The sequence below is a fragment of the Myotis daubentonii genome, chromosome 3 (assembly GCF_963259705.1).
Source record: "Myotis daubentonii chromosome 3, mMyoDau2.1, whole genome shotgun sequence".
In the NCBI taxonomy this organism is placed as follows: domain Eukaryota; kingdom Metazoa; phylum Chordata; class Mammalia; order Chiroptera; family Vespertilionidae; genus Myotis; species Myotis daubentonii.
Genome location: NC_081842.1, coordinates 188147199 through 188167621, shown reverse-complemented (window position 1 = coordinate 188167621; position 20423 = coordinate 188147199). Strand labels below are relative to the sequence as shown.

The 20423-nt window shown below is 55.7% G+C and overlaps 1 protein-coding gene across 1 annotated transcript; it reads right to left on the bottom strand.

The window, feature by feature from the left end:
- Positions 1-10292: 10292 nt before the first annotated feature.
- TMEM275 (transmembrane protein 275) lies at positions 10293-11789 on the bottom strand. Its single transcript, XM_059686099.1, has one exon. It carries the CDS (start codon positions 11484-11486, stop codon positions 10956-10958), a length of 531 nt encoding a protein of 176 aa, XP_059542082.1. The 5' UTR covers positions 11487-11789; the 3' UTR covers positions 10293-10955.
- Between the last annotated feature and the right edge of the window lie 8634 nt (positions 11790-20423).

Genomic DNA, 20423 nt, shown 5'->3' with positions numbered 1-20423 from the left:
GCACATGCAGCGCTACCGCACCTGTCGGCTGAGTTCTGAACCCTGCAGGGGCCTGTCTGGGTGGCCTCCAGGACGGTGGGGGGTCGTGTCAGGCCGAGGATGGAAAGGGAAGCTGGGAGCTTGGACTTAGGCGTGAGGGCCTGGGGGAGCACATTGGAAGCTATTCCCAGGGGGGAACGGGGTGGTCAGACTTGCATCTTGGTAAATCCCACCCCCGTCCCATACCTTTGGGCGTGGTGGTTCATGAAGAGGCAGAGACCAGGGAGGAGGCCCCCGTCATGTCCTGGTGAGAGGAAGGTGGAGGAAGAGGGGTGAGGAGAAGGGCTCACACTGATGAGAGATTTAGGAAGTAGAAAGTCTGTGGGGACTGTAGGCGACTGTAGGCGTGGGAGCGGTTGAGGGTGCCCCTGAGTCTCTGGCTTGGCAGCAGTGGACGGGACCGTGGGTTGGGGTGAGTGTGGGGGATGAGCCTGAGCGTAGGCTGGGCTTGTTTGCTGCATTTGAGGAGCCTTCAGTTTCTTGAAGGGAAGATGTTAGGATGTCCTGGGTCAGCACTGCTGACTTAGACTTGAACTTGCTTAACAAGTACTGACAGAACACTTCCTCTGTGCTTTGCACTTGACAGATATTAAGTCACTCTATCCCCACACAACTATGTGGTAGGTCCTACTATTAACCCCATTTTATAGATGACAAAACTGACGTACAGAGAAGTTTAATAATATGCCCAACACCACACAGCTAGCGGTGGGGGACCCACCATATGAACTCGGCTCACCTAGAATCCATGCTCTTCACCTTGAGGGTGGTGAGCAGAGACGTGGCGAGGGAGCGCATCTGAATGAGATCACCGGGAAATGCTGAGGGCGGGACCTCAGGGAAAGAAGATTCTATTGTGGAGTTGGGACAGGTTACTTCGGGCAAACAACGGCCCCTCTCTGGCCCTCGGTTTCCTCTTCTGTTGAATGGGAATCACTAACTGCGTCCAGCCTTCCTGGGAGGCGCGGTGAGGCAGGGAGCAGGCCCTGGAGGCAGTGGAGGGCTGAGTGGCTGTGTGTCTGGCTTGCTGTGTGTGCTCAGACAGATGAGAAAGGCAGGGGGCTCTCTGGAACTTCTCCCCGAGTCCTCCTGTTCTCGATGTGGGCCTCCGTGTTCTGCAGTCCAGGGCTCTGGCTCCTCAGGTGCCGAGGGGAAGGAGCACCTGTGAGAGGGTCCTTCAGGGCAGGAAGAGCCGGGCCCATCCCTCCCCCTTCTTTCCCACAGAGCGGCCAGGGCTGGAAGTCTCATTCTCATTCTGCTCTCCCTTCTGGGAAAGCCGATTAGGAGGCAGCTCCCAGCCCGCCCCCCTGACAAGTTTGTCTGAACTTCCAACAAAGGCCCTCAGAGGGCTGCAGAGGGCGGCCGGCCCTCGAGGGGAACCTGACACCGCTGGCCCAGGATCACCCCAACCGCCTAGGCCTGGGCGGCAGCTCTCTGCTCTGACCACCCTACATAGGCAGGAGTGTCTCTGAGGGGGACCTGACCCCACGAAGGCCTGGGCTGGGCCAGGGAGGGCTAGGGGACAGCGTCACCTGGGAGCACCTCACAACAGGGAAGGCAGCACAGGCCAGCACCCGTGTGTGTGTGTGTGTGTGTGTGTGTGTGTGTAGATATGCTTACAACCTCCCACATACTTCCACATACTCCCAATTACACACATATCCTTCCCCCCTCACAACCACACACGCTCACACACATGGGACATGCTGACTTCTGCATTGGACCACACAATCTCAGGATGTCTGTCTGTCTGTCTCTCCTACTCATTCTCCTACTCATATGTTACTTCCTCCCCCCCCCCCCCACATACAAGCCCGCACACACACAGACCATGGTCTGACACCTGGATGCTCCACATACATTCGCCGCATCCCCAAGATGTGCATGTTCCCCGGCTTACACTCCAGACAGCACCACCCAACACTTAGTGGCACCAACTCCCCTCCACATGGGCCTCTCCAGCCACACTGCCAGCTTGGTGCCCAGAGATGCCCGTGATTGCTCCCCTGTGCCTGCTGAAGATACTGCCCAAATACCCACATGCGAATCAGACCCGGTCCCAGCTGCTACTGTAACAGCCATGTTCCTTGATCCACACATCCATCCCCACGCACATCCCTCTGGGGCCACCTTCATGGGCATGTGACCTGTGCAGTTACATAGGACCCTCCTTGAGATCCTGAATTTCTGAACAAGCAGTCCGCATTCTCACACTGCACTGGACTCCACAAATTGTGCAGCTGTTCTCATTCCTTCATCACAATCTCCCTCAACTCACCTGGCCCTTCTGTTGCTTCAGAGACTCGGAGTCTCCAGAAAACCCTCGGCTTCTCCCACCTGTCCAAATGCTTCCTTTTGCTCGTATAGTTGAGACTTCCCTGTCCGTACCCGTCCCTCACTAGGCAGCTGAGTGTGATGGGTGGAGGGAACTTGGGGCTCAGTGTTCCCATCTGTAAAATGGGCACATAACAACATGTGCTTCAGGGCTTTTTGTGAGGATTAAATGAGATAACATCTGGACAATACTGAGCACAAAGCCTGGCATTTAGTAAATGCTCAATAAATGCTTGTTATTAATGCTATAATTACACTATTATTAGTGTGGTAAATAACAATAGATTCAGGCCCTGGCCCTATAGAGAGAAATTATTGGAATAATCGCACATGCATAAATGTAAAGTAGCAGGGGTGAATGAGAAGCACAGGTTTCTGACCTCATGGGGCTTAAAGCTAACAGTAGAGGCAGTCTGAGGCTAGGATCAGGGATCGGTCTAGGGCAGCTTTGTTAGAGGTTCAGAATGGGGCCAGGATCAAAGGTTTGTATGTGACTGAGATCAGGGATCAGTTGGGGCCAGGGGTAGGGCAAGTCGTGGCTCAATCAGGGTCAGAGTTGGGGCTCAGGATGAGGCCAGGGCTGAGCTAAGTTTGTGACTGGTGCCAAGTCAGTTTCATTCCTAGCATTAACTCACTGTGGGGCTGTTCAATAAGCTGCGAGGCTTCTGTGAACCTCTGTTTATCGTCTGTGAAATGGGGAGATCTTTGCCTACCCCCAGGCTGTGGGAATTGAGCGAGTGATGATGAAAGTTTAGGATTAAACTGCTGCCACTGCTGCTAATGCTCCAAGCCTGGCCCCCTGGGGCTCCTCCCCCCTGCCAGGCCAGGGAGGCTGTGCCATCCTCTCCCACATCTCCAGCTGTGGGAACCACCACCTCAGCCTGAGATCCTTTCCAAGAGGAGTCCTGGGATTTCGAAATCCCTTCGAACAACAAAGGCCACGGGAGCGATATTTCCCCTGGGGGCTGACCGCCCAGTGGCTCCTTTATCTTGGCAGCCAGGCTGGAAGAGCCGTTCTTGGAAATAGCTTCTGTGGGGCGTGTGCGGTGCGTGTGAGTGTGAGCATGTGCGCACAAAGCCGCTCTTTGTTGCCATCTCCACCTGAGCAGCTGGCAGACCTGGAAGCCTGGCTCCTCATAGGTCACCCCACCCTCCTCTCACGTCCACACAGACATGCTGGGCAGCCAGAGGGGAGGGGCCTCTTTCTTCTCACACTGTTCTGGGGTGTCCAACCAAACCGGACCCCCACTGTGCCCTTCCCATCTGCCTTTGCTCTTGCTGATCCCTCCTTCTGGGAAAAGCCTAGTCATTCTTTAGAGCCCACCCACCTGACACCCTCTCCAGGAAGCCTTGTTTGATTATCTAGGGGAGGGCAAGCCCCTCCCTCCCTCTCGAGCCCTCTAGGCACCACGTGGAGGTCTTATCCACACCCAGATGGAGCTCCCTGAGCAGGGCCTGGCATGGCCCAGAGCCTGGCTCAGAGTTGGTGTTGAATCGATACCACACTTGCTAAGTTGAACTGGAGGGCCAAGCTCTTGTCTAGAACCTCAGGAACTGGCTCCTGTCTGGCCCTGCTGTGAGGCCCTGGCTGCTGCTGGGCCGCTAACTCCTGTGCAGAGGTTGGAGTGTAGTCTATACTGGCCATCAGCCTGCCTCGAACAGCCTGGATTTCTGAATGTCCTCCTAGGGTTTTGATTCGCTGTGATATTTGCTCCCCAGTTTCATCAATTGTTCCATCTGAGACCCCTCCCCATGGTGGGTACATGCAGCTGTGGGTGCAGATGTGGCTTAGAGTCACTCGCGTGGCAAAGGCTCAGCAGGGGCCCAAGGAAGTGGGATGGAAGGGCCTCCAGGGATGGCACCCAAGGATGAGTGTGCACCGTCTGGCCATGAAGGGCTTCTCCCTTTTCTGGTCTGTCACATTCCTGGCATCCTTTAGAGATGAGGTTGGATCTGAGGCAGAGGCTGGGTCTGAGGCAGGGACCTCAGGACACGGCTCTGTCCTGGCACAGGCTTTAGCTCCCTCCTCTCAGTCTTGAGCACCAATGTCCAGAGTTTAGGGACCACACCCAGTCTTTGCGAGGTGGGTGGGAGGGGGCCTCAGTCCACTCATGTTTATTGAGCACCAACTATCTGCCAGACACAGCCCGGACAATGGGGATGCAGTGCCTGTGCCCAAGGCACTTAGCAGAGACAGACAACGGATAGGTAAGCAAACACATCTGGGGTGCTGATTAAATGTTATAAAAAAACTAAAATAGGGACTGGAGTCAAGGGTCAGCCAAGGAGACAGATGGAATGACCAGACCAAGAGTTAGGACAGAGATGACCAGATAGATCAACTGACAGGTGGACAGAAGGTGAGGAAGAGGTTGGTTCAGGCCTGGAGGCAGGACTGAAGGCTCCCAAGGGAGAGGGGCTGGGAGTGGAGGCAGCTATTAAGCTGATGACTCCAGGCCCTAATCCTGTGCCAGGACGAGGCGAGGCGGGCAGTGTGTATGGGGGGAGGAGAGCACCCCTGCTGGGGTGTAATTTCACGCTGAAGGGCCTGATGGGGCGTCCCAGGGACTGATCCTTTCTGGATCAGAAAACCCACTTCCCTTTGTCGCATGCAGGGCGATTAACGCCTTAACCCTTTGTGGGCTGGCCTAGGACCAGCCCCGCCCCATCGCACCTCCAGCTCCGTGGACCTGCCCAGAGCCCTTTGCCTCCAGCCCAGCCAACAAACGCTTGGACCATGTCTGCGGGGAGGCAGAAGCTGTAACTGAGGAAAGCGTGGGGATGGATTCTAAGACAACTTGTCCACGTCCCTGTTTCCAGCTCCCCCGAGCCTTGTGCCCCCGGAGAATTGAGCTCCCCACTCCACCTGCAGGTTCTCTTATAGCTCAGTTCAAATCCAGTCTCCTTCGGGGAGCCTGGGGTAGAGTCTAATCCACCACCACAGCCCCATACATGTCCTGTGATGGGGTGCTCACTGCCTCCCAGGGGAGCCCCTTTGACTGACAGTAAGCAATTCTCCATGAGGAATGAACGTTGGCTGCCCCAGGAGGCCAGGTCCCCTAAACACAGCCATGCCTCCAGCAACACCCCAGAGACAGCCCTGGCCGTATTGCCGGTGGCTGCATTGCAGGCCTGGGCAGCTCATCACGGTCAGCCCTGCCTCCATGTCCTCTCCCTCGGGTCCTCTGTCCTCTCCGTGTCTGTTCAAAGACACCCCAGGAAGTTGTCTTTTCTCTGGCCCCGCCCTCACTGCTCCCAGACTAACTTCATTGCATCCAGCATTGGCTCTCCCTGCCTCTTTCCTCCCCAGCTGCCCTGGGATGGGGGAGAGGGGCAGGGACTGGGCTGGACCTCCTCTAAGCTCCCTGGGTCCCTAAAACCCCAGCCCCATTAAACGAAATCCCCTAAATGTTATTTACACTTCGGAGTCTTAAAAACCATTAACAAAAGCCACTTAATTCAATTATCTTCCTGGCTGGCTCGGTTCTCAGCACTGAGCCCGGCCTCCCCTTGTTGCCCCCTCCCTCTACCTCCCAACCCCCGTCATTGTGTCGGGCTAATGAGGTAAACTGAAGCGAGCCCTGTCCCCCCTGACAGGTTTATGAGAATTTAATAAAGCGTGGCCGGGACCAAATGAGTTGCCTCAGCCTCGGAGAGCTCATTGTCTCTGGCGTCAGCGTTTTTTGACTCGAACTGCCCCCTCCCCCGCCTGGCTCCTGCCTGGCTCAGTCCTCACCGCCACCCTGGGTATCTCCCAAGGTGAGCCGGTTGCCGGTGGGCCTGGCAGAGGCCAGCTTGGTCCTGCAGGCCCAAGGCACCCAGGCTGCACCCTGGGGAGGACAGAAACGGAACTGGTCGGTGAGCCCAGGGAGGGGCTGCACGGCCCCTTGTGTACCTCCCTCCTCGCACCTCTAGGACTTCTGCCTCCTTATCCACTCTGTGCTCCTGTCTCAAGGGACACAGCCAACCTGAGGCTGGAGCCCGCGGGGCCACCTTGTGCATGATTCATCTTTTCTTGCCTGTTTTGAGCGACGGCCAATAAATTCCCAGAGCAAGGGAATGTCTCCTTCCTGACGGGGCACTAGGCGGGGATGTGGACCAGTGATGGCTTGGTCCCACTCTCTTCACAGAAGTTCACCTCCTCCTCACATTTCCCCCAGAAGGCAACAAGGGGTGTAGCACAGCCCAGAGAGAAGGGGCTTGCCCGGGTTCCACAGGAGTCAGAAGTGCAGATGGAAGAGGCTCCCAGCCTGGAGGCCCCCAGGCACCCTGGCAGCAGGAAGGCCCCTTGCAGAGCCCAGGGGCTCCTGGAGAAGACCCAGCCGTCCTCTTTCCTTATATCCTGGACAGCCTACAACCAGCCTTTCCCTGCCTGGCTAACATCCAGGAGTTTCTGGACCATTCAAAGACCCAGGACCCAGGACTCCTTCTCTCCCCATCAAAAGTGGCTGTAGGAGTTACTTCCTTTGGGAGCTGAAGTCTGGCCTGACATGGAGACTCATCTGAAAGGTCCTTAAGTCAATGGGGTGTCGGGGGAGCACGTCTTAGGTATCAAGGCTCAATCTGTGACCTTGATTAAAGCTCGGTCCTTGTCCAGGCTCAGGGATCGATGTATGGATCAGGGTCAAAGTTCAGGTTAGGACCAGGTTCAGGGCTCTTTGACTAGGGTCAGGCTCAGTCTGCTATCAGAATCAGGGTTCAGTGTATGGCTCAGGGTTGGAGTTCAGTTTGTGACCAGAATAAGGGCTAAATATGTGTCCAGGATAAAGGCTCAGTCTGTGTCCAGGTCAGGGTTCAATCTTGGATAAAGGTCGGGGCTCAGTCTATGAACTGAGTCAGAACTCAGTCGAAGATCAGGATCAAGGTTCAATGTAGGGACCAGGCAGGGTCAGGGCGCATAGTGTGACCAGGATCAAGCTCAGGCCAGGACTCACTGTGGACTTGGGAGAGGGTTCAGTCTATGAATCCACTCGGGACTTACCTGTGACCTTGACAAAGGCTAAGTCTGTTTTGGGTCAGGGCTCCCTCTGCGATAAGGTCAGGTCCCAGGGCTGGAGGTGTCATTTAGTCAATAGGTTGGCTTAACCTTCCCGATCCCCTCAGCAAGTGCACCCAACTGTCCACTCCTCCCATTCCACCGGGCCTTGACCCTCAGAAGTGGAAAAGGCCAATGTGTGCAGGCTGCCTGGGCTGTAGTCTCTATCCCGTCATGTGCCCAGGCTGCCCTCTAGTGGCACTCTCCAGCAGTTTCTATTTCCTCAGGCCTGGCCCATCTCTATGGCCATTGCCTACTTCTGGGAGCCCAGCCCTCAGGCATGTCTACCAATGTCCATCTAGCCATCTCTACATTCCCGCGTCCTCCAACCGCTTCACAAAGAAGTAGAAAGCAGGAATTGGCCAGGAGAAGTCCCCCACAGGAAGGGAGCTCTTCACCTTTCCTGCCCAGAATTGGGCGCCTTGATAATTTTCTCTAGAGTCTCAGCTGTGGGATAAGATTCACATATTTTACTAACTCAACAAATATTTGCTGAGCACCCACCGTGTGCCAGGTAGGCACTGAGTGCACAGCAGTGAAGAAGACAGTAGTCCCAGCCTCTTAGAATTCACAGTCCACTCGCTTCTTCCTAATCCCTTACTCCCCATCCATGGACCTCATCATCGAGGCACGGGCACCAGCAGAAGGGTAGGTGAGATTCAGAACTGGGCAATGTAAGGTACCTTCTCTCCCCGAGACTCAGAGTTTAGACTGGTTTAGATCCTGTTTCCGTCTTCATCTCTCCCCATGTGCCTCATCTGGACTCGGCTTAGCCACTAGCCAAGGCCAATGGCTTCTAAATCTGCATCCTCTCTGCTCTCTTTCCAGAATTCAGGGTGTGGCTCCAGCTCCAGGGGAAGTTCCACTGAGCTAACAGACCTTTTATCTTACCAAAGCCCTTGCTTTTCCTCCAGATACGGCCAGCTGCTCCAAGCAAAATTCTAGAATTTTATCCCAGATTCATCTCTTTCACTCTCCTTACACTCCCCCAACAGGGAGACCTCAAAAAGATGTCAAGTCTGTCCACTTCACAGCCACCACTCCAGTCCCAGCCCCCAGCATGTCTCACCACAATAACCTCCTAACCCCATCTTCCTCTTGTCCCCAGCACTGTTTTCCCGACAGCAGGCAGGGCCCTCTTCATAAATCAGATCATGCTTAACACCCTCCAGTGGCTCCCATCTCGCCGAGAATAAATCCCAACTCCTCATCCCGACTTACTCAGCTTTCTATGAGCCGGGCAATAGTTCCTTCCCCACCCTCACCAAGTTCATCTTCCACCCCACAGCCCTTTTTTTCCTGGCCTGATGCTGGAGGCCACGTTCATTCTCACCTTAGGGCTCTTGCATGGGCTGAACTGCCCTAGAGAGGCCTAAAGAAGTGTGAGGGGAGGAGTCCCCTGGTAGGGCAGGCCTTGGGGGTGGGGGGATGTTGCTAGGGTGGCTGATTGGAAACCGGGCCCTGGGGTATAGAGAGTATCTTCTGGTGTGCCTATGGAGAGGGAGTGACCACAGATGGGCCAAATGACCTTCAGCTGGGCGTAGCAGTGGAAGAGAGACTCCAGGAAGACAATGTCCCCCCTGCTCCCACCTCACTTCCATTCTATTCATTCACACCCTCTCTCTGTGGCCCACTGCCTTGAGCTCTTATCACCTGTTTACTCTTCCTCCTCAGCAGCCAGGCTCCTAGATATGGAAGTCTTCTTGTGGGGGGAGAAGAGGAAGATAATGTGCACTTCCAGCAGATGAAGAGGGGTTTGGGCTAAGCCAAGTATCCTAGGGCTAGAATCTGGGTGTCCCCTCCTAAGAAGGTGTAGGAGAAGGGTGAGCCAGATCACACCCCAAGGCAGCCTCATCAGTGGCCCCTCTCACCTCCTACTCTACCAGCAGCAGGTGGCGTCCGAGGCTGCAGACCAGTGAACCAGAAGAGGCAGGACTGGAGCCTGGGGTGGGGGCCTTAACACCACACACACACACACACACACACACACACACACACACACACACACACAGTGGGGGTGGGGAAGCGCTCTGAGAAGAGGTCACCAGCTCCAGGGGCTGGATGCTTCAAAGGTTGGGGCCCATCGACCCATGTGAATTAATAGAGATGACCCGCTCAGCACCTATGGAGATAGATTCCCTCTTCTCCAGGTCAATGGGAGGGCAGACAGCAGGAGAGGCAGGGCAGAGAGGGGGGTCAGAGGAAGGAAGACAGAGCCACGGGGCTTGTGGGAAGAGCCTGGGCCCAAGCAGAAGAGCAGCAAAGACCACTCTGGAAAGAAAAAGGGCGGCTGAAGAAGCCAAGGGCGATGGGCAGGGAGTCACGGTCAGCAAGGGGTTGTGGTCCAGTGTGTGCCACCATCCCAGCCACTGCTGGCCTGGGTCCCCGCTATCCGAGGAGGGCCTGGCCCAGGGTTGCAGTATCTCCCCCCAGGCTCCACGTGCTTTGTTTCTTCTTGCAAAGCAGCCTCTATCCCTCTACCAGATGCCCTCACCCACCCACACAGAACACAGGCTAAGCCCAGACTCTGCCAATCCCGCCAGACCAGCAGAAAGGACAAAGATTTGCATAGCCCTGGGGAGCCCTTCTTTCCTCACATCTCTGCTGGGTGACACCCTCAACCACCCCCACATGCGTGTGGTGTTAGCGTCGCCCACTCCCTATCTCATGCACACAGCCAGGCGATCTCCCCACAGGCACGGTCGTATATGTTCATTCAGTCCCCCAGCCTGACACACCTGTTCCCCAGTTCACAGGCACCCCCGGTCTGTCTTTTGCTCACAGTCACACACTCCTTTCCCCTAGGTCTCCAAGGGGGCGGGAGGACCCCAGCCTAGAGCCCTGTAATCAGGCCCTCCCTCAGGGCTGCACAGCCACATCGGACTTGACTCCAAAGGTGCTTTATTGAGGAGCGAGGCACAGAGGATGCACAGGAGGACCCTCATCGGTTCACCCCTCTGGGGCCCTGGCCTCCGCTCCCCCTGCAGCCAAGTTGAGGGTGGGGTGTGTGCAATCCAGTTCTACCTTAGGGACTATCCTGGCTCAAATCAGAACCTCCACCCTCCCCAACTATTCCCAAAAGGTCATGGAGTGGAGATGAGGAGGGCGGGGAGGAGCAGAAGGGGGAGCTGGTGACCTTTCAGTGTGCAGGGGCAGGAGACAGCCCGGCCTGATACTCCCCCCCCCTTCCTCCCACCCCTGGGGGGTGTGGGCCTTGCTGGTAGTTAGTCCCTCTCAGAGTGGCTTTGTTCCCAGTGCCCAAATGCCCTGGGTAGTGGTGTTAGGGACTCAAGGTTTCATCAAGTCTGGGAGTGAAGTCATGTAGGGCCCAGCAGACTCCACCTAAAGGGCCAAGGAGCTGCCCTCTCCTGGGGTGAGGGGCCTCGACCCATTCTCCCCCTAACAGTCCCAGAGATGGGACACATGAGGCCACCTGTGTTCAGCACCCGACCCTTATGTAAACGTCCTTTTTCTTGTCTCCTGTTTTTTCTTACTTGGCACTGAACGGAGGGACTTGGGCCAGGAGAGTCCAAGAGGGCCCCGGCCGCTAGGGGGCGGCGCGCTCCCGGGGCAGGTCGAGCCGGTCCCCGTTGGTGCGCGGCGTGTAGGTGGCTGCAGGCGCCGAGGCGTCCAGGGCGAAGGGGCCGGGGCCTGGGCTGGAGCGGCCGGAGGACGCGGACGAGGCGGCGGGGCTGAGCTGAACGGCCGTGGTGTCCTGCGCCGTGCGCTCGCTGCTCTCCATCTCCAGCGCCACCGGCCCGGCGCCGCTGCCGCCCCGGCCCGGGCCCTTGGCGGCCGCCGAGTGCAGGCGGGACACGGGGCCCCGGCGGCTCCACGCGCAGCAGGCCGCGAAGAGGCCCAGCGCCAGCACCAGCAGTGCCGGCCCCACCACCAGCGGCGCGTAGTGCCTGGGCGGGAAGGAGGCGAAGGCGCCCACCAGGGTCACGTTCACGCCCACCAGCAGCACGCACAGCCCGCAGGCGCAGCAAAGCGCGGGGGACCGCAGCTCCGGCAGCCAGCCCCGCGCGCCGGCGGGCGCCCGTGCCGCGGGCCCTCCACTCTTCCCTTGGGGCGGCATCGGTCTGGGGATGCCGAGCACTCATCAGGCTCCTTCTCGCCGCCGGCCCGGACCAGCCCCCATGTCAGCGGCCAAGCGCCCGGTCATCCTGTGGGACAGAGCAAGAAGGAGGGGTCAGCAGCGTATCTCAGTTTCCAACCCCACGGTCAGTTCTGGGGCCACATCCAGTGACTGGGAGTGCAGAGGTCATCTCGGCCAGCCTCTGCCTCTGGGAAGCAATAGCCCACCTGGAAAGAGCCTCCCTTTGCTTTCCTACCCAGTCCCTGGAGCCCTCTGGCTAATCTGCCATCCTCTTACCCTCTCTCCTCCAGACAGACACAGCCTCACCACCTCCCCTCCTCCAGGAAGCCTTCTTGGGCTAATTAAATGGAGTGAATGGCTTCAAAGTGCTGGAATGAGAATCATTATCAATAGTCCTAGTTAGAGGGCAAGTGGCCACTCTTGGGATTTAGATACCCCCCCCCCAAACCCCCAGGGCCTTATGAATAATCGTATAGCCCCTCCTTGCCCAGAAGAGGTCTAGCAAGTTACCTCAGATCCAGGAGCAGGACCTAATGCTCTGCCTCCTGGCCTGCATGTCCCCACCTTAGGCTCTGGTAGGCATGGCAGTGACATCCTGAGCATCTGGTGCGGCCCTGGAGTGAGTGACCGCTCGAGAGTGAGGAGCTTCTAACGTCTCAGGTGGGCGGTGAGAAGGGACAGTCCCTACGTAGGTTGGGTTTGGCTGGAGCAGATCCAAGGCCCCAGGTTCTTTCTAGACCAGGAATTCCATGAGATTCCAATCCTGCCTCCATCCCACCTTCCTTAGCCCCCTCCCCCAGGATTCTACTGTTGAACCTGGACTCACAAGCCTGATCACTGGATGCTAGAATTCCTTTCTAGGATTCTCTAGTGGTATCTGGGATCTATCAGCGGATTCTAGAATTCGGGGCATGCACAAGCAAGCATAAGGTAATTGGAGTCTAGGGATTTAAGACCTCTATTGAGAATTCTGTTCTATAACGTGAAGTCACAGGTATGAAGGCCCTCAAAGGATGAGATCATAACTATGGAGTTGTGTTAAAATTGTGCAAAAAAATTCACAAAAGGGCTCTGAGTGGGGATGAGAGGCACATAATCAGATGGTCCCACACCTGGGAGCAGAGCATGCAGGATAAGTAAGGGAGCCTGACCTGGACAAGTGGCCTGTCCAGGCTTCATGTTAACACCTGTCATGTAGGGCTAATAAGAGAACTTACCTCATAGGGTGTAGTAATAATTGCTTAAAGCTAAATCAAATGCTTAGAACAGAGCCTGGAACATAGTGAGAATTCAATGAATATTGGCCATTTGCCAGCGCGGTAGTAGATAGACAAGGGGGCAATAAGCTCTCAGATCTGGGAGGTCGGCGTTGTTTAGTTTGCAGAGAGAACAGTGGTCTGTCCCTCTGGTGGAAGCGCCCAAGCAACAGGCTCTGAGTTGTCCTGTGGGTGTCCAAAGCCTGCACACGGTGGGACTGAGAGAGTTTGATTACTTGTGAATGAAAATGAGGGCAGGTGCCAGACGGTAGCTCAGGTCCTCACTCTGGACACAGGTTTGAAGCAGCCTGGCCCAGGCAGGTCAGAGACCCTGGCAGGGGCAGGGGGCACCTCCATTTCTGCCCAGATCTGATGACCCCAGGGCACCCTTCTCTGGCTCCATCGTGAGAGGTAGCAGTTCTATTGGGATGCCAGCCAGAAGCACTTGGCTGACACACTAAGCTGGCAGGAATTCAGAAATTCCCAAATCCTGGCAAAAAAGGAAGACAAAACAAAACCAAAAAAACAACACACCCCATGTTGACCCTGGAGGGCATTTACAGACCACGGGTTCCTCAAGAAGTTCCACGTTTGCCCTAACCTGTTTGGCTCAGTGGATAGAGCATCAGCCTGCAGACTCAAGGGTCCCAGTTTCGATTCTGGCCAAGGGCATGTACCTTGGTTGTGGGCATATCCCCAGTAGGGAGTGTGCAGAAGGCAGGTGATCGATGTTTCTCTCTCATCGATGTTTCTAACTCTCTATCCCTCTCCCTTCCTCTCTGGAAAAAATCAATAAAATATATTAAAAAAAAAAAAAAGAAGAAGTTCCACGTTTGCATGAACCATTCGCTTTCTTTAACCTGCAGCTGTTGGTCATGCCGGGCAGAAATAGTAACCACTAACGGGTACAGCAATTTCCAGTTTGCAAAGCACTTCACATTGATGACATCACTGCTTGATACTTATTAACAGCCACATTTCACAACCGAGGAAATGGAGGCTGAGAGCGGGAGGTGGAGTGGCTCCCACGACTGCACTAGAAGATGACACTCTGAGTCCAGAGTCGGGGAACACATGACTTGGTGCAGTTGTGTGCAGCCTGGCTTCATCTTAAAGAGCAGAGTTTGATCCCCTGGGGGCTGATGTGGAGGCAAATCCTAACTTTCCTGCTGCCCTCAGGAGGGGCGGTGAGATTCCCTACTATAGCCCCCGTTTCTCAAGTTTTAATATTCAATGTGGGATATTCATGAGGTGGGCAGGAGCTTGAAAAGAGGGGCTATATGAATGTCCAGCATCATCTGACAAGGCAGGTCTTCCCTCCTATGGGGAGGCTCAGTCTGAGGCTGGTGGAGGGAGCCCCCTGGTGGAGGGGGTGGAGTCTGGCTCTTCACCTCAGCACACAACCACCTCCTGAAAGCTGACACTGGCCGCAGGTGGCTGGAGGGTCCAAGTTTCTTTCCCTTGTGGGGAAGTCTCTTTGTCTTTGAGGTTCAGCAGTTTTACTAAGCTGTGCCCAGGTGAGATGTCTTCATATTTATCCTTCTTGGGCTTCCTGGGGCTTCATACCATCTGTGGCTTGATTCCCCACTGCCACCCCAGTTTTGAAATATTTTCAGCCATTATCTTTTCCCCATTCTTTCCCCTCCTCTCCTTCTGAGACCCTAGTTGTGCTCATGTTCAACCATTCGGCATTATCTTATGTCTCTTACACTCTATTCTGTATTTTCTAGCCTGTTTATCCTCTCTCTGTTTCTGTCTGGTTATTTTTCTTCTGATCTAGCATATGGTTTACCAACCCTCTCTTCATCTGTGTCTTCTTCATCTATTCAGTTCTTCATTCCAGTTCTAGAATTTTCTGTTCTAAAATTGCCACTTGATTATTTTCCAAAGATTCCAGGTGTGTTTTTTTGTTGTTGTTGATTCTCTCTTATCTGTTTTCTTGAACATATTAAACCCTTTAATGTCCATGTCTGAAAACTCCAACATCTGGACCTCTTGTTTCTATTATTTGTTTTATTGCTCTTGGTTTTTGGTCATTTAAGTCTTACCTCTTGGAATGCCAGTTAAGTTTTTATTAAGTGTTCAGCATTGTAGAGATAGCCTGAGGCTCTGAATGATGTCAACTTCCTCAAGAGATGTACTTTTGCTTCTGTCAGGCAGCTAAAGAAGGAACCAACCACTTTAACCTGCACTGGGAAGGCAGGGACTGGGAGCTGTGCTTCAGTCTTTCTGAGCCTGGGTTATATGTGGTTAATGGTACTCTCACAGGATAGCCCTTTGAGCTCCCCAACTAGAAGCTGAAGTTTGTTTGGTTTTGTTGTTTTTAAAACAGGGTCTCTCTTCCTTTTACGCCCTGAATTTCTATTTTGACTTGCTGCCACGGCCCCCTACAAACTGCAAAATGCCTTAAGGGAAAAAGTGAAACCAAATATTCTTTTCTCTCCAAGATCATGGCCCCTCAAGTCCTAACAGCCTTGATAACTCTTCCATGTCCTTAAACAGAGTTCTTAATGGTCTACTGCAGCATTCTTAGTTATCCCCAGTGAGTGAGTTGGTCTGATACAAGCTAGTCTATCTTAGCCAGAAGCAAGTGTAGGTGAGAATCTAAAATTAGCACCTTCTGATTGCTAAATTAATTGTGCTAGGCTGAGCACTTTCAATAACAGGAGATAAACTATTACTGGGATAGCCCCATTTTATAGATGAGGTTATTGAGGCAAGAAAGATTAAACTCACAGGCAACCACTGAGTAGCAGTGGTGGTGCCAGGATTTGAAACCTGGTGTCCTGATCTGGAAGCCTGAGCTCTGAGTTTAGCACAGCGCTAGGCTTGCTAAATGCTTGTTGAGTGACTCTCCTCAGGGCTCTGTAGATAAGCTTCTGTAATTAGCACTTACACTGCTCAACTGTCAACAGCACAGGAGAAGCCGGGTGTGTTTTGAGTGTCTCTCCAGAAGGTAGACTTGCTGCTCCGTGGCTTAGCTCACTAAGCCCAACAAAAGAATGCCTGCCCAGGGGCTGAGCTTCCAAGTGCTAATTGTCAATGAATGATCTTATCTGCTCCTGGTTGGCAGAGCTGACTCTGGAAGACAAAACTACTTCCAGAGTTTCCACCTAGGCAGAGAAAGGGCCAAGGGCTCTTTCTGCCTCGACCCTGGTTAACTGGGATTTGGGGGTACACAGAGGTGAGGTGTTGAGGTCTCTCAGCTGTTGCAATTCGATTCCACCTGTGGACTGTGGCCCTCCAGTTGGAGCTGTTGCACTCCTGGGCACTCTTTCGTTGAGGGAGCTCTGCCTAGCTCCGTAGTGTCACGGGGGGTTGTTCACTAAGCCTTTCTGGCTCTTCCCGCTTCTGAACACACGGTAAGATTGTACTTGCCGGCCAATGTGGGGTTAGGTGGGCCTGTGACTTGTTCTGGTTAATGAATTATGACTTGTGCCGCTTGCAGGCTGGAGTATTTAATTTGGAAGCAGAATGCTCCCACTTGATGCTATTGTGATCCCAACGCCTTCAGCAAATCATCAATACGTCCTCAGTAGGTGGAGGCAAGAACTCCTGAGGAGGGGTCTCTGTCTGAGCCCCTTGAGATCAGCCTGCCCCACGCCCTGGCCCAGTCCATGGGTCTGCATGTCTGTGTTGTACAAGAGCAGTTGCTTGACCAGGGCAGCTGCCAGGCCTCCTGGCCCCAGGTTCCTGCTCCAAGGGCCCAAGAGCCTCTGGGCAATATCAACCATCAGACTTCAGACATGAGCCACTGGTCCCAGCCCCCGTACTCCAAGCGTGATTGAGGGACTCATTTGCTCAGTCTGAACTTTTTGTCCCTTATTGTGAACCCCTCTGTTTCCCTTGATCTTAGTCCATTTGTCCCTTCCCGCTCTGAAAAGTCTGGGCCAGCCCCTTCCCCTGACCACTCCCAGCCCCAGTGCTCTCTCTATCCCAAGCCCCTCCCGTCCCCACTGCACCCCATCCTCAGGGAACCCCATCCTCATTGCTGGCTTATTCACCACCCTGGAAAGCTTCCAGCTTCTCCAGCTGAACTGTGCCTCCCAAAAGCCCCAAGAGCGGCCACCACCCCCACTCCAGCCAAATCCACAGGCCCCTCCCCACCCCAAGTGGCAGACACAGGGGTGTGCATGTGTGTGTGCGCACACACACAAACACACACACACAACACCCATGGGCACTCAGTGACCAGACATGCCCAGAAATACAAACAGATGCATTATACACTGAGAAATGCAGACACAGGCCAACAGGTAGACAGACACTCTCAGTTGCCTGCCTATCTGGTGGCAGTGAGTGCTGCCCAGCAGAGGTGCCTCTGGAGACTTCTGACTTCTCTTTACCTGGGAGTGTGGGGGTGGAGGGGAGCTACCCGGTAGTGAGGGGAGCCGGAGCCCTGGGAGAGGGGATGAGGGGCAGAGGCCATTCCAGCTGCTCTGAGGGGGCCTTCCCATTTGCTCGCAGTTTCTCTTACCCGGGCTCAGTTTTTGCTGAGTTTGGTCTAGATGGTCTCTGCTGGCCCTGCTTTGATCCAGCTGAGAGGCCCAGTGACACAGGACTCTCTCAGGCCTCTCAGCCCCCCTCCCCTCAATCCAGAGCACCAGAGCATTTCCAGTCCAATCCCCAGCCCAATCTGCCACCAGCCCTGCAGATTCTCCCCTCCAGGTCTCTCTAGAATCCAGCCCTTCCTCTCTGGTCTCACTGCCACCCCCACTCTTCCTGTGGGTTAAAATCCCAGCCCTGGCTCCCTCCAGGTAGCCCTCGTGACTGTGCTGGAGTAGAGCTGAACTCACCAGGTGTGGTCCAGCGAGCATGCTGCTCCCTGGGCCTGCACCACGCGCTGACTTGACCTTCACCTGGCTAATCCAGCTCAGCCCCCAGAGTGCAGCTGGGATGCCACTCCCCTCAGGAAGCCTCCCTTAACTCCCCAAATCGGCAGGCAACCCGTGACTCCCTGGTCCAGGTCTGCATCCCCCAGTGGCCCTCCCTGAGGACCAGGATTATATCCGCCTCGCAGCCACGCCCCGGAGCAGTGCCAGAGTCTCCCGGAGGCCCAGGGAATATGGGTAAATAAATGGTGAAGGGAGGAGTTGGTCAGAGGGGCCTCTGACCTGTCTCCTGTCTTCCCGGCTCCATCTGCCTCTTGGCTTTGAAGGCACTCTGTGCCCACTTCTCTCTGACTTCCTCCTTCGCTTTGGGAGGTGTGGTGGGCAGCGGGGTGGGGCTGGAGGTGGATTCTAGTGCAGGTTCTCAATGAGTTAAAGGGGGAGATCAAAGACTAGCAGAGGGCCCAAAGCAGCCACTCTTCGGTCTCCCTTCGGTGTCCCTCTCTGTTTTTCTCATCTCTTTTGGAAGAACCCTGTCGCAAGGCTACAGGTCCCTGACCACCTGTCTAGGCACAACCCAGTCCCCCTGGGGTTCGGGGCTGGATGGAGCATCTCCTCCATTCCTTACCGCAGCCCCTCCTCATGCCCTCTCCTTCCCCCACTCCTCTCATCTCCTGTCCTCCCTCCAGCTTCCTCCAGCTCCTCACTTGCCTGAGCCAGTCGGTGGCCCCCTGAGCACGCAGGGCCAGCAGGAGGAAGGGATTCCAAGAGATTCCTGAAGCAGGAGTGGGGTGGGGTGGGGTGGGGTGGGGTGAGGTGGGGTGGAAGGGCAGGCTGGTCTCCCTGACTCACCGGCCTGGCTGCGGAGATCGGGACTCCGCGGCGGGTGGGCCAGGAGCAGCCCCTGGCCTCCGCGGGCTGGGCGAGGAGGCCGAGCGAGCGAGCGAGCGCGTGTGATGGGCGGCGGCCAGGCGCGCAGATTCCAGCGTGGTCGCGGCCCCTCGCTCCCTCTGACCCCAGGAAGAGCGATGATCTCACGAAGTGTCCTGCTCCCCGCTCCTCCTCGCCGCGCGTCTCCCCTCCCCCTTCGGCGTCGCTGTGGGTCTCAAGCCCCTGGCCGAGACCCCAGCCGCCCACAGGCTCCGGTCTGGACTTTCCGAGTTCGCGGTGGACACAGCGCCGCTCACCCTCCAGCGAGGGGTGCGGGTCCCCCTGGGTCTGTCTGCAGCCTCAGACGGATTTCCTCGGAGGGGGTGGGGACGGAGCTGTGGGAGCGGGGAGATTCTTCCAGGGGTGGGATTGCTCTCAATCACCCTTCCCCAGCCACCCTCCACCAATCCTGCCCCTAGAAGGGGGTGTGGCCACAGCCTCTTTGGGGACTGTGTCTCCCCAGAACGATTGGGAAGGGCTCTTGGGGCGAAAGAATGAGGAGGGAGTGTGGGCTCAAGGCCACCAGCCTGGGCTGTGTTCGAGAGACCGGGTGGCATCTGAGGGGCGGCTTTCTAGACTCGGGGTTCAGCTGGAAGAGCCCCTCTGCCTCCCCTTCATCCATCCTCCCATCCCTGCACAGCCCTTCCTATGTGAGCTGGTGCCAGACTCCCTCCACCCTGACAGTGGTCCTGTGAGGGTGCTGCTGTCCTGACCCTCCACCTGCAGATGAGGAAGCTGGGGCCAGAACAAGGATGTGAGTCTTAAATCCAGGCTCCCCCCCCCCCCCACCTCCGTCAGTCCCCAGGTTTGCCTAGCGGACTGCCTGGACCAAGCACCCTCCCCACCACCCAGCCAGGGGCCCGCCAGGCACAGCCACGGCCACCGCTATTGGACAGAACTGATTTCGTTTATTGAACAGAGCGCGGGCAGAGCAGGTCCAGTGACCTGGCCCTGTCCACAGCCCTCCTGTGCTTAAATATTGCAGGGTTCAGGAGCTGCTCAGAGGTGAGAGGGCACTTCCCCGTAACACTACCCACCACTCCACCCCTGCCCCCTTGGCCCAACCGCACCTTCTTCCAAAGCAGGGGTGGGGAGAAGGCCTGTGTCTCTACATGGACCATGCCTGTGACCAGGTTGAGGGCGTGGGGGTGCCGGAGTGGAGACCCGCTTGGGGAGGGAGTATCTGGACATTCACCTGCACTGAGGGGAGGAGTCTCAAGGAGCTTATATTGGGGGTGGGGAGGTGGGGGTGGGGGAAAAGAGGAGCCAGACATGGCCTCAAGAACTCCCACCCAGTTTCAAGGGTCCTTTGAACCCCACCCAATTCTCCAGTGCCTTTCTTTCTTTCTTTCTTTCTTAAATCCTCAATGAGGACATTTTTCCATTGATTTTTAGAGAGAGTGGAAGAGAGAGGGAAAGACAGAGAGAAACACTGATGTGAGAGAAACCCATTGATTGGTTGCCTCCTGCACTAGCCCTGGGCCAGGGAGGAGCCTGCAATGGAGGTACAGAGGTATGTGCCCTTGACCAGAATCAAATCCCCAATCCAATTCTTGGTCCCCAGGCCGGGATCCTTGGTCCACAGGCTGACACTCTATCCACTGAGCCAAACCAGCTAGGGCTCCAGTGCCTTTCTCTATGTTCATTCCTTAATTTATTCCACTCTGACCCCCACTGCTCTGTGCCTTGCCCTGTCAGCCTTTGGGGAGATCATGGCTGGGAAGGGTTGATGGTGGGCCCGGTTGGGAGAGCCCAGGCTCCCCTTGCCCCACTCCCACCCCCCTCCAGCCTTGGGCACTTTTGGGGGTGCTGCAGGTGAGAATTGAAGATAGGCAGGAGGAAGGGTTCCTTATTGATCAAGGAGGGGCCACCAAGCCTGACTGCTATTGATGATAATGAGG

What these genes read in the sequence shown, in the direction of transcription:
- TMEM275 (XM_059686099.1), bottom strand. Translation starts at nt 11,486, where the DNA reads ATGCCGCCCCAAGGGAAGAGTGGAGGGCCCGCGGCACGGGCGCCCGCC.